Source organism: Pleurodeles waltl, chromosome 10 (assembly GCF_031143425.1).
Source record: "Pleurodeles waltl isolate 20211129_DDA chromosome 10, aPleWal1.hap1.20221129, whole genome shotgun sequence".
NCBI classification, from domain to species: Eukaryota; Metazoa; Chordata; class Amphibia; order Caudata; family Salamandridae; genus Pleurodeles; species Pleurodeles waltl.
In genome coordinates this window covers 112,065,471-112,077,734 of record NC_090449.1, presented here as the reverse complement: position 1 = coordinate 112,077,734, position 12,264 = coordinate 112,065,471, and the positions used below count along the sequence as shown (strand labels likewise).

Here is a 12,264-nt window from a genome sequence, read left to right as displayed (position 1 = left end):
GTCTCATACTGCCTTGTCTCCCTAATGAATACTGATGCCAAACTATTCACTAAAATAATAGCAGCAAGGTTAGAAAAGTATCTCCTGGGTCTCCTAGAGCCTGATCAAGGGGGCTTTGTACATGGTCAACAAGCTGTGGACAATGTTCGTTAAGTAGCACACCTGGTTGAAAAACTCTACCGTCATCATATTCTGGCAGGCCTCATTTCGTTGGATGCAGAGAAGGCATTCAATAGAGTAAGCTAGCCATTCCTCAAGGCAGTCCTTCATAAAGCAGGGCTTGGACCCTGCCTAATTTCTAGGACGATTGCACCATATAAGGCCCCTACCGCAACAATACGCCTCAATGGGCAACTATCCAAGGTATTCCCCATCGGCTGGGGCACGCACCAGGGATGCCCACTGTACCCTCTCCTGTTCTCGCTGGTAGCAGAGCAACTCATCATCCTTATTTGTCACTCCCCTGAGGTGACTGGGATTTTATTTGGGGGACGGGAACATAAGATTAACCTATTCGCAGATGATCTATTACTCACCCTGGATAAACCTGTGACTTGCTACCTGGCCTGGTGAAATATTTGCAAACCTACGCAGACATCTCAGGTTTTAAGATCAGTATGTCCAAGTCTATATGCTCAATCTCAGTATCCCTACTCAGGACTTACCACAACTTAAAACACTAGCACCATTTCAGTGGGCACAAGAAATTAAATATTTAGGCCTCAACCCCACACCCACCCTGGAGTCCTGGACATGGGCGAACTGGCCACAGCTCCACTGTGAAATCCTAGCAGACCTACACAGATGGCGATCCCACCACTTCTTTTGGCTAGGCCGCATTAACATTATAAATCTCTTTTAGACGCTACGCACCCCATCCCGCAAAGTGAGATCAAACAGCTCCAGGGGGACATCCGCTCCCTTCCTATGGAAGGGCGTTTGCCTATGAATAGCGAACGCGATCTTAATGCTCCTGCGGGACAGAGGGGGGTGGCGTGTCCTGACTTGCTCCACTACTACGGGCCACCCATCTGATGTTCGATTCAGAATGGGTGGTGAGGGGCAGTGAAAAACACTGGTTCACCATGGACCGTGAGCTGGCCTGTAGACTGGCATGGCTGCCCAGAACTGCCCATCCACGCAGCACCTATATCTCTATGCCCACTAAAACAGTCCTTGACATATGGGACAGACTGGCCCTCAAGAAGGGCCTCACCACTTTGCCATCATCCCAATTGCACGTAACCTGGCCTTCCTCCTGGCCCTCATGCCCCAGACATTCACAGAATGGCGTGACAGCGAATGTCAGACACTTCGGGACCTCTTCACCGGCCCCCTAATGAAAACATTTGATCATTACAAACAGGAATTTCTTCTTACGGACAGGGCACAACTACAATACTATCAATTGTGACACTGGGCTCACACCCCAGGTATATCCAGACATCATTTGACCATACACTCCTTGTGAAAAACTGATTGGGAACTACGCAGGCACGAAAGGTCTGATCTTCAACACATACTGAGTTTTACAACGATCCTCCCCACAACACCAAACACATACCAGAGCGCTTGGAAAACCACCCCACCCATAGAGATCACACCCAAACAATGGGAGACCCTTTGGCAGAATATACTCAAGACCTACAGTAGCCTCCCTCTTAGAGAGATAGCTTACAAGCTGATGTTCCACTGGTACTATGTCCCTGCTATGGCGACCACTGCTTCAATACTTTACTCGCCTCGGATATGAATATTTCAACCCACCACAATGACAGACCCTGCAACTATTTGACTGAACCATAGCTAAGGCACCCTGAACGCCAACCACCAACCCTACCCTACATTCTTTGAGCCACTCCACAGTACTCTCACTAACTATGACTTCCAGCCTCCACCACTCTTGACACGCACACATGGGAATGCCTACTGCTAATGACCTGGTTAAGGCATGTTCTGTGTTCTTTTTGTTCTGTGTTACTGACGCTCTAACTGGCCAAGCATAACACAGTGTTGGAGCAACTGATTCAAGCTTTAGCACTCTCCCATTGTGAGGTACTCATCATACCTCTGCACCTCCTGGGAGAAGACCATAGCAAACCTAACATTTCCATTCATACAACTTCTCTGATGTATGTTTGGACTGTTATTGTATTGTTAAAACAAAAATCAACAGAAAGTATTTGAGTTAAAAAAATGTAGTTTTCTGAATCAATTCTGCCTGTTCCTGAAAGATGGTAAAAATGTGATTTCAGCATTATAAACCTTTTGTTGATCTCATTTGCATGAAAAAACAGACACTTTCTTCTGCAGCATTTTTTTCCATTTCCCCCCCAAAAAAACAAACTTTAGCTATATTTTGGCTAATTTCTCAGTTCCCTACAAGGGAATCTACAAAACCTGGGTATCTTTAAAATCCCCAGGATGCTAGGAAGGAAAGATGCAAATTTGGTGAGGACAGTTTATGCAGACGAAAAGTTAGAGGCCTAATCACGAACAGCCAAAAAAACGGATTAGCACAGGGGATAGGGCGCAGGGATTGGGGTTAAAGGCCTAGCAGTTAAAGGATTAAAAAGTATTGTCTAACTCATTGAGTAGTTAACTAGTAAGAGCCAGCATACCTGCAAGCCACGTTTCGAAGGTACCTGCAACTTAGGCTTCTTTGTTGAGCATTCACTTACCAACCGGTTTTGCAAACAGCTAAGACATACAGAACATGGGGCGCTGTTTTTAATTTGTGATCTATTAGGCCTGTAAATCTATTCAGTACATCTTCAGAAACAAGAAATCTTTTTTTTTTTTAGGAAATCATGGAAGTCTTGTCACTTTTCTACTCAATTGTTTAATGAAATAGATCAGTGAAAGAACTTTAGTTTGCTCACAACAGTAGTACTGCTTTGTAGAAAGATGTGGTTGATTATCTCAAATAAGGCAGTTCACGTTATGCTTCGCGCATCCATAGCATATGTGAACATTGACTCTTCAGCCGCTTAGATACAAACATGAGGAGTAATGTGCGGGATAAACACGCTGGCACAAGCTACACAATTAGAATAGTAAAAAAAAAATAAGGAAAAAAAAAAAGACTGGTCAAATTTCGAAATGTCTTTATTGGAAAGGTACAAAACCAGACACAGCAGTATTATCTACAGCAATAAATTACTTTGTGGCTGTCCGAATGAAAACTTGGTGCACACATAACAGTACACAGGGTTACGGTCCAGACAAACAAACATAAATCCACAATTACTTGGATATATCCCAATAATTTATTTGTATAGAGATATATTTATATATATTTTCATATACTTATATATAAAGCAGCACAGGAAATAAATATTGAAATGAACCTAACAAATAACCACAGTAATAAAATAGGAAGATGTTAAAATCTACAACAGAAGCTTGATACCCTCATTGAATATAAAAGCAATATGTGAACTATAGAAACAGATTTGTGTAGACAGGAGAATGAGAAACGAGACCAGCCAGAGGGACAAAGAACAAAAATTGTGAAACACTAGAGAAAGACAATGAAGCCTGGGAGAAAAGCAAAACTGAAGGCAACCTAAAATAGGAAAACATTGGTGAAAACGAGGAGCAGACAGGGCAGTCTCAAAAGCAGTTTGAGAAAAACAAAATCAATCCAGGCGAATATGTTTTAATTATTATTTCAGAACTTGATTCGGCATTTTTTTTTTAGCACTGAATGGAAGTTAAGAAGTATAGAGCTAACACGTTGAATAATAAGCTCCTTCCATTCAATCACAAACTTAAAGGCAGAGTTATTTCAGGGGATAAAGAGTACATTCACCTAGAAAATAATATCTCTGCTCTGTATTCCTAAACACAGTGATAATGCACAGTTCTGTACTCCTGGCAAGAGTGGTGAAAACGTGGTTATGGTGTTAGCGAGCTAACAATGTTGTTGAACGCACCTCTTCTATGCCTTTGATGGAGATTCTGTCATTTGCCAATTTAACTGTTTGCTTGAATCATAAACTTAAAAAATGTCTAGCAATATTCGCTTCTCCAATTTCTACCCACACCACATCCAACAGGATAACAAGAAGCCTCAGAGATTGCTACTGTAATTTGTAATAATAATTTTTGTGAATTTTCACATACCAAAAAAGGCATTGTACGCTTTTGTTGCCTGGAAAAGCAAATTTTAGCACATCAACTAGATTTGGACTAATCTGTAAAAAAGCTCAGATGTTATGTGCCCAAAAGAACTGTGGAAGATGCCCATATCATTCACATGTATATGTTCCGCACATTGAAGGCAAAAGATGACTTAACTTGTACTGAAATGCGGCACGTTCAATACATTTATCTGAACGTTGGAGTGCCTGAAACAGAAGAGATATTTATCCAGGGACGTTTTTAAAAATTGATTAAGAAAAGCCCAAATTTATTTTACAAAATGTAACTGCAATATGCATTTAGTCGCTGGTAAAGTTGTATTTAAGTTCAGAACACATTGGGCAGATTTTTACCCAACAACAATCGATGTCCAGTAAGATACTAAATTTTGTTTGCTGAATCAAGCAGATTTTGGTAAGAAAATCTTTCTCTAGCAAGTTTAGAAGTAGGCAAAATTGCAGCCACAGCTATCAGATTCTATATTTGAAATGCACCCCCGTGTATGTATGTGTCAGTATTCATATGCTAACAGGGACTGCAATGCAAATTTACTTTTTGCTCCAGGTTGTCTGAAAGCTTGATAAGTCAGTGATGTAAGGGTCAACTTGAGAAATGCACATGGGTATCACAGCGCTATTTACATGTCTATGTTTGAGCAGATGTTGCCCTGAAGAGCAGCTCGAATTATTCAAAGGACAACAAAAAAAATCCACATATTGGACGGCAATGTGTAGGGCTGTTAGCATCATCTTAACTAACCCCAGGGTCTATAAGCAGAGCTAATTGCTTGAAGTGAGGTTGTGCAGCAAAAGCTTCCATTTCCACCTTTTAGTGGCATGCCCACAGAAAATGAAGGGCAAAGAAGACCGATAAATATATATTAAATTCAAAATGAAATAATATGAAATGAAGACAACATACACAATTCTTCAGGAAGGGCCAGGCAGGGTTTTCGGTCTAATCCGAGATAGCTTGTTATTTTACATATTAAACTGGAGAGTTTGTAGACACAAGGAGTGAGGCGCTTTGCCCTCCCACCAAATCTCCAGAGACAGCGACATATAGGCTTTTCATGAAATTAAGGTATAGAGTATCAAACTTGAGAAGGCGTTTGTTTTTACAAAAACTTTGTACGATAGATAAAACACATTTTAAATCTCTTTAAATATTTCCCCGTTTCTTACTCATATCCAATATGGATTACCTACCATTGTTATGGCATTACCAGATTAATGAGGCCCAAGTCACCAAACTCCCTTTTTGACTTATCCCACCAAGAGGGAATAACAGCCTAGTTTGGCCAAAGGCAGACTCTTGCTTGGCTAACCCTTTGGCACGCTTCCAGTAAAATGAAGAGATTCAATGACAGCAGTGTTGATTCGACTGAATCTGGATATGTTACATATTTAAACAGAAAAAACACAATAATTATATTAACTTGATAACGATGCATTTTTAAGTGCTCTGGTGATTACACTGTGTCCCACCAGTAACCTTTGTCATTTTAACATTTCCCATTTATGTAGGCTAAGAAAGAGGTGGGTTGGTGACGTCAGTTTCCTCTTACAAGACAGTAAAATGGAAACTGGCAGCGAAACACGTTTCTGATTAACCAGTAAAATTGAGCCAAAAGTTCTACCAGAGTTCCCAGTCCTCCAAGTGCCTCTTTACAGATATTTTTGCCATGGGATATCTTAGCAAAGAATACAAGTGGGTTTACATCCAAATGGATGGTTGAAAGATACTGGCTTTAGAAACGATTTCAACCAAAATAACTCAGAAATCGAGAACATGAAGAAACAGCCACTCCATTAAGTAACGTGTTTAATGCTCTGCACAAAGGAGATACTTATTTGGCTTCCTTCTTCAAACTAAGCTCGCCTTCATCTCTGTTGTCTGGCTAGCAGCAAATCATTTGGATGCATTAGCACCTTCAGCCTGTCAACATACAATCACTGTTCCAGGAGCAGAATTAACTCCAGAGTCAAGAGAACTATTATTTCTGTATACTTCGGTCACTGACTAAGGAATGAAAAACTCTGGATATTAAATGAGAATGTAGTCATTCCTCAACACCCTCCTATTTCCGTTTCACCCACTACATCTATTTTACTTGTCTGGGCTATTGAGGGCTATATTAAAAAAAATGAAGTTTCATTAAAGCCAGCAAATCAATCAGATGACCAATATCTGGCCTCTCAGCAGACTTCACAAAAGCCAAGTCTGAATTCACATGGATGCATCCTTAATTGTCTCAAGTTCTAGGATGTCCGGTACTGTATTAGCATTTACAGTGAACAGCCTAGAGATAACAACGTTCTACCTACCTTGATTGTAAGTATTTGTTCTTAGAAATGCAAAATTTAGATGGTATTGTAATCATATTCCCTGCATAATATACTATGATAGAGTTGCACATCTAATCTAAAAAAAACTTGCCTTATCTCCCACTTAACAACACAACTAAGGGATTGATCTGCAATGTGAAAACCCAGCAACCACCCTCCCTTATTATCATTCTTTTCAACTTTTGCTCTTTGCACAACCTACTTAATCTTTCACTCTTGGTTACCACACCAACAATATTCTCTTCATCTCCACTCCATCACATAGAGCAACAACCACAGCTACCAACATGCCTTGTTCTTGTTGTCACACTTCAGCACGCTTAAACTACTGAAGATGAAACACCATCACTGGCAATATTAGCCATCATATTTTCCTCAACTTTACAACGTGCAAAGACTTGGTCTAGATTGTAGAATATTGATCATTTCTCCTCAATTTACAAGGATACTAGTATACTTTTCCTCTTTCTCCTTTATATAGCATTTGCATTTTATGACTGTAATCAAACCTACTAAAAAGGCATAAATGGTGTGCCCAAGTACATCAATGCATTTAGTTGCTAGGTAAGGCAATAGACTCAGACATTTACTAAAGAGTCTCCAAAATCATCCATCTCTGTCAAAAGAAACTTCTGAAGCCTAAATGTCCTGAAAGTTCAGTCCTACACAGAGGCCAAATGTTATTCCATGATTTAATATTAACACAATAGCTTTTTTCCCAGTACATCAATAGATGTATTAGGAATTTCTACCTAGCAGCCCGGACATGGAACACGTTTCCCTTCAAGCTCAGAGAGACCGCATCACTGTAGCAGTTCAGGAAGGACCTCAGGACCTGGCTCTTTTACTGAGCAGCAGGCCTTCTTTCAGCGCATTGAGACCTTATGGGTGATTAGCTGCGCTTTACAAATCCTTGATTGATTGACTGATTGAATAGACAATCCACCTTCTAGGGGAAAAAAACGAAACTTTAACATATCTTGTTTAGATGTCCTTTTTTCATATGTGTTTGCAGAGGAGATAGCAGCAGTTATGCCACCAACCAGTTTTTGAGCACAACAGTCATACCAGTGGTGAGCAACACACAATTCCATACAATGACATTGCATTGAATAATAATGATAGTATTTCATCAGTTAGAGACATTTAACTATTTAAAGCTTACAACACTGCTTAAACGAAGGCAATCGCATAGATCTCATATGATATCGCACAATATGAGCTTATGAAGAGGGCAAGGTTGACCTAATTTCCAGTTGGTGTTTTCTTGCCAAAGCTGATAAGCATATACTATCTTACTTGCTACGGTTTGCACTGTTGGTGTATAATGTTGCCTTCCATTTAAGTTTCTATGCAAATACTTTACTTCCCCACCCAATATCAATGCTTTAATTTAACAAACAACCACAGAAACATAGAAAATGATCAGTGAAGATTACGAAAATATTTGTTCCAGGTATGAAAGAGCACGCACAAAGTTTAAACAATGCACGATAATCTGCAGCTTACAAAAATAGACTGATCCTGCTGTCAAATGCTTTATCAAATTTCACATAACATGGAATAACATTGTTACTCGTATTTCAGGGTACGTGAAAATGATTAATGAAAGTTACAGACAATTAGGAACTGCCTGCTTTGGACATAAAGTAGGATTAGGTCATTTAACCTCAAGGTATAGACCTCTCTTTTTTTAGTTGAGCGTTTAGTTGTCCCTTTCCTTTATGGGAGATGAGATAAACAGCAATCCATATCAAGGTTCAATCTGCAGAAAAAGGAACTCCGAAAAGATCACACGAATCCGCGGTGTTGTCTCCAAAACGGTTTGCCTATTCTCATCTTCCTTTTGTACTAGGATGGTGCAGAGAATGGTATGGAGGTGGATGAAAGATTGTTGGATTTTACAATTGTGATGACACTGGTGGTGGCAACTTTGGCTGGGGCGATTGGTCCCCGGGCAACAGTGCGAGCAAAGGTTTGCAGAGCCTCATATTTGGAACGGAGAGCGTCCAACTCTAACTTCATGCTGGAGTTTTCACGAGCAAGCTTATCCACCTCATGCTGCAGCTCCACACGTTGTTTCTCCAGCTCCTCCTTCTGCGTCACACGCTTCACCCGGCAGCTTGCAGCATAGCCACGATTCTTGAGGGTGCGTCTGCGCTGCTTCAAGCGAATGACATCCTCTTTGGAAAGGCCCCGTAGGTGCTGATTTAGCTCCCGTACGGACATTGACACAAGTTCGTCATCGCTTAGCACTGGGGCATTTTCACCTGCCTCCTTCTTTACCTGTGAAGAAACATTTCAGAGTGAATAAGAAGTCACAAGTTACGTTCACCTTAACAGTAATTCAACTTAGTTGTCAACACTTTGTTGTAGAATATCATTATTATTTACGTGGCTTCCTTGATATAGTAGGATGTTTCTATGCGGCATAATCTACTGAGAGGAGGGATAGTTCAAAATTACATCAAGTCACCAGCCAGTACCATTATGTAGTCCTAGTGCATCATGGCATGTCATTAACTAAACTGACCCAAAAACCTAAAAACACGTGTGTGGTGTGTACTTCTTTATTGTAGTAGTATTTCGGCCACACCGTGACTTTTTTTTTTTTTTTTTTTTAACATAACACAAGCTTTCTATATTTAAGTAGGGCACAAAAGTGCAAGATTTGATTGAACGTGAACTTTTGGGACTTGCATAATCATGAAGTACTCCAACTCAACTCTGTGCTTCATCTATGTTCTATTTGTAAAGCACTCACTCGGCCATGGTCTGATCAATCTAATGTGACTGGGCAACTGTTTATTCAGTACTGCAGTTAGTGGCAAAATATCAACTCAGTGACAAACCTAAAGTCACCACAACAATCGGCCATGGGGGGTCGCTAAAACCCTTTGCAAATTCAAGGGCGGAGTAGCAGGCAGGGCCCGTACTGCCTTGAAATCTCCGGGATTACACACTATTCTACGTTGTTCTAGCTCATCTCCCATTGGCAGCTCTTGATATGCCCCAGAATAAGTTCATGTATCTCGCTGCTTTTTCTTAACGTTCTCTGATGCCACCATTTCCTCACATTGTTGTAGCGATGTTTCAGCTGAATCTTGCTTTCCCTTGGTCTATGTGTTGCAGGACTTGTTAATGGGGCCTCTAAAGTGTGCTCTACTACTGCTACAGCAGACCTATAAAAATACTGTTCTATCACGACATCGGAGAGTGGAACAAAAAACTAAGGGTTGAACAAGAATGTGTGATCCACTATGGGATCAGGAGCTAACTCAGGCTCTGTCCCACTCCCAATAGCCAGCCAGAAGCCAAGTGAGTGTCCTAGCTAGCACAACTCAGTGAATGCGCGAAGCACTTCAAAACTGCTAGTGGCAGTGTAGCTTGCCAAGCCTTTACTTGCTGATCTACAGATTGGAACGCTTCTAATGAAGAAATCTGGTGGCTTTCGGAGCACTAGGAAAGAGAACAATTCAAGTTTAAAAATATAATATTAAACACAGTGTTAGCAACTTTGAACTCTCTACCATTCATATTACGGGTGAAGTGCTTATGTTTTGTTTCACAAGAACCACAAAACTGTTTTACTTATTTGTGGCACACATGACTGATGATGTGGACTTCTAGGTCCTGGATAGAGATTAAAAGCCATTGGTCAGTTTATGTTTGGGTTCTTTAGTTTAAACGGTTTGTTTGGTGGTCTGTGTTTATTTAGTGTGTTTCAGTGATTCTGAAATGCTACTTGAAACTTTGCTTTTTAACCAGTGCTTTATTTATGATTACTAAATACCTAAACGATACTGAAGAAAAAACTTTTAGTTATGTGTGGTGAAATATCTCCCCCGATGACCATTTGTGGAACCACATTTTCCAGTATTAAATTACATATGTGATAACGATACTGTTTCAACTAAAGAAAAAGCTGTAATCAGAATATCGAGTCTGGTTACTGAAAGGCTCCATCAGCTCCTTTCCTGGGCTGCGCTCATCCAACCACCATATGATTTCAAAGGTGTGCTGGAAATCCAGGTTGTTACAGTGAAGCGCTGATACAGGCTCGGTCACTGTTTAACATCAGGAAACGTGCTAACTGGTAGCGGTAGCATATTGGGTTCTAGTTTTCCAGATGTGTGTCTATCATGAGCAGAGGCCCGGACACTTTACTGAAACTTGCGTTTATTTTGTGTTCTTTCTTGTTGTCAGAATAATAAAGATGGGGATCTCATTCAGCACACTGGGCAGCATCACAGACTACCAGGTTGCATGTGAGACCATCTTTTATGACTGCACTCTCGACTCCAGATTGAGGACCCTGTAGAGAAGGGCCAAAAGAAGGCGAAACCCACTGCAGCGAGGCACTCCGTGCATGACTGCAGCCAGAGGCGAAGATGGTCGGGGGAGCAGTGTTAACCATTGGGTATACAGTTCATAAAGAACCCATCATGCTGTCAAGCTTGCTGATCACAGTCTATGTGTATGAGGAGTTGGGAACCTCATGTGCATCCTGAGAAATTACCAAAATGGGATGTATGAAACCTGGCGGATAATGAGTATCTATGCCCCATTTAGTGCAATGCATTGCACTGGAAGTACATCTTCGGCAGACAGATATCAGTGCCCCACTAAGGACATAGCCCTGAAGTATAACAGCTAAAGTCCACACTTCATCAGTGACTGTTCACTCAACCAATGGCTACTGAATATGTTCTGACAAACGCCAATGTTTTTGGGGGGGATGGGGAAATATGACATTTTATTCCCTTTCTCTACGTAGGTACATTAGTTTTGGGAGACCATCAAAATAGCCTCTTTGCTCAAGTCACAATCGGGAGGAGGCTGTGATTTCTGTAGCCTAAAGTATGAAAGCCTAAAACTGAATGATGGAGAGAAATTACTCATTTGCATCTAAGTGTACTGGGATCTTAACCGAGACAAGAGATTTATTCCACCCAAGAAAGATCAATGAAGATAGTTCAATAAATAAAACCACAGTGATCCAAATTTTAATCTAAAGAGTAAAACAACTTCTGTAAAAGTTGCTTACTCTTGTGAGTCGAGTAGCATAAAGGAGGTTGCTGGCCATTTGAAATTATAAGTTATGCCATCTGCTTGGCATTCAAGAGGCACTTGGAGAAAACATGAAGATGTAAAGAGCCGAAATCCAAAAAAGATTGCACAATTGAAAGCTCTGGTTTGAATCATCTGCCACCAATTCAAGAACAGGAATTTAATTGCTTGGTGAAAAACGAATAGATACATTTATTTCAGCTGCCCATAGCGAGACCACCACCAGGAAATGCCAACTTGTTCAAGACTTCCAAACTCAGTATTTCCTCCACCGCACACCAATCTTCATCTTCACTCCTGACAACATTGGAGATGCTAGTGTTTCTAGTAATGCATCTCCATTCACCGCATTGTAGACAAGTTATAAGGATTGCCCTTGTTCTTGCACTCACACTGCTAACATCGAGAGGGGGGTGTCCGGGAGGGGCGTCTTCATTTCAATCATGAACTCGTACAAACATTAGCTTTCTCCCGCATGCATTCTATTGGCCATTACCTGGTGATCGGAATTTAGTTTTAGGTTTTTATGCATTGCTGCAGTGTCAGACTAAATGGTGCACATTTGAGTTGAGTTAGTTCATGTAGCACTACAGCTGGCAAGATAATGAAGTAAGTGCATCTGTTAAAATCAAGGTAATCTGATTCATGTAAAGTGAATGCTCTACAAGTTAAAAGTCAGGAATTTAAATTTAATATATTT

General features: G+C 40.7%; 1 protein-coding gene across 10 annotated transcripts in view; it reads right to left on the bottom strand.

Annotated features, from left to right (window-relative positions):
• Positions 1-3,090: 3,090 nt before the first annotated feature.
• Positions 3,091-12,264, bottom strand: part of MAFK (MAF bZIP transcription factor K) — a 139,698-nt gene continuing 130,524 nt past the window's right edge. For all 10 annotated transcript variants that reach the window (XM_069209908.1, XM_069209913.1, XM_069209910.1 and 7 more), the window contains one exon: positions 3,091-8,780. In XM_069209908.1, coding sequence (XP_069066009.1) covers positions 8,346-8,780 — 435 coding nt within the window. In that variant the 3' untranslated portion in view covers positions 3,091-8,345. The remainder of the gene's footprint in view (positions 8,781-12,264) is intronic.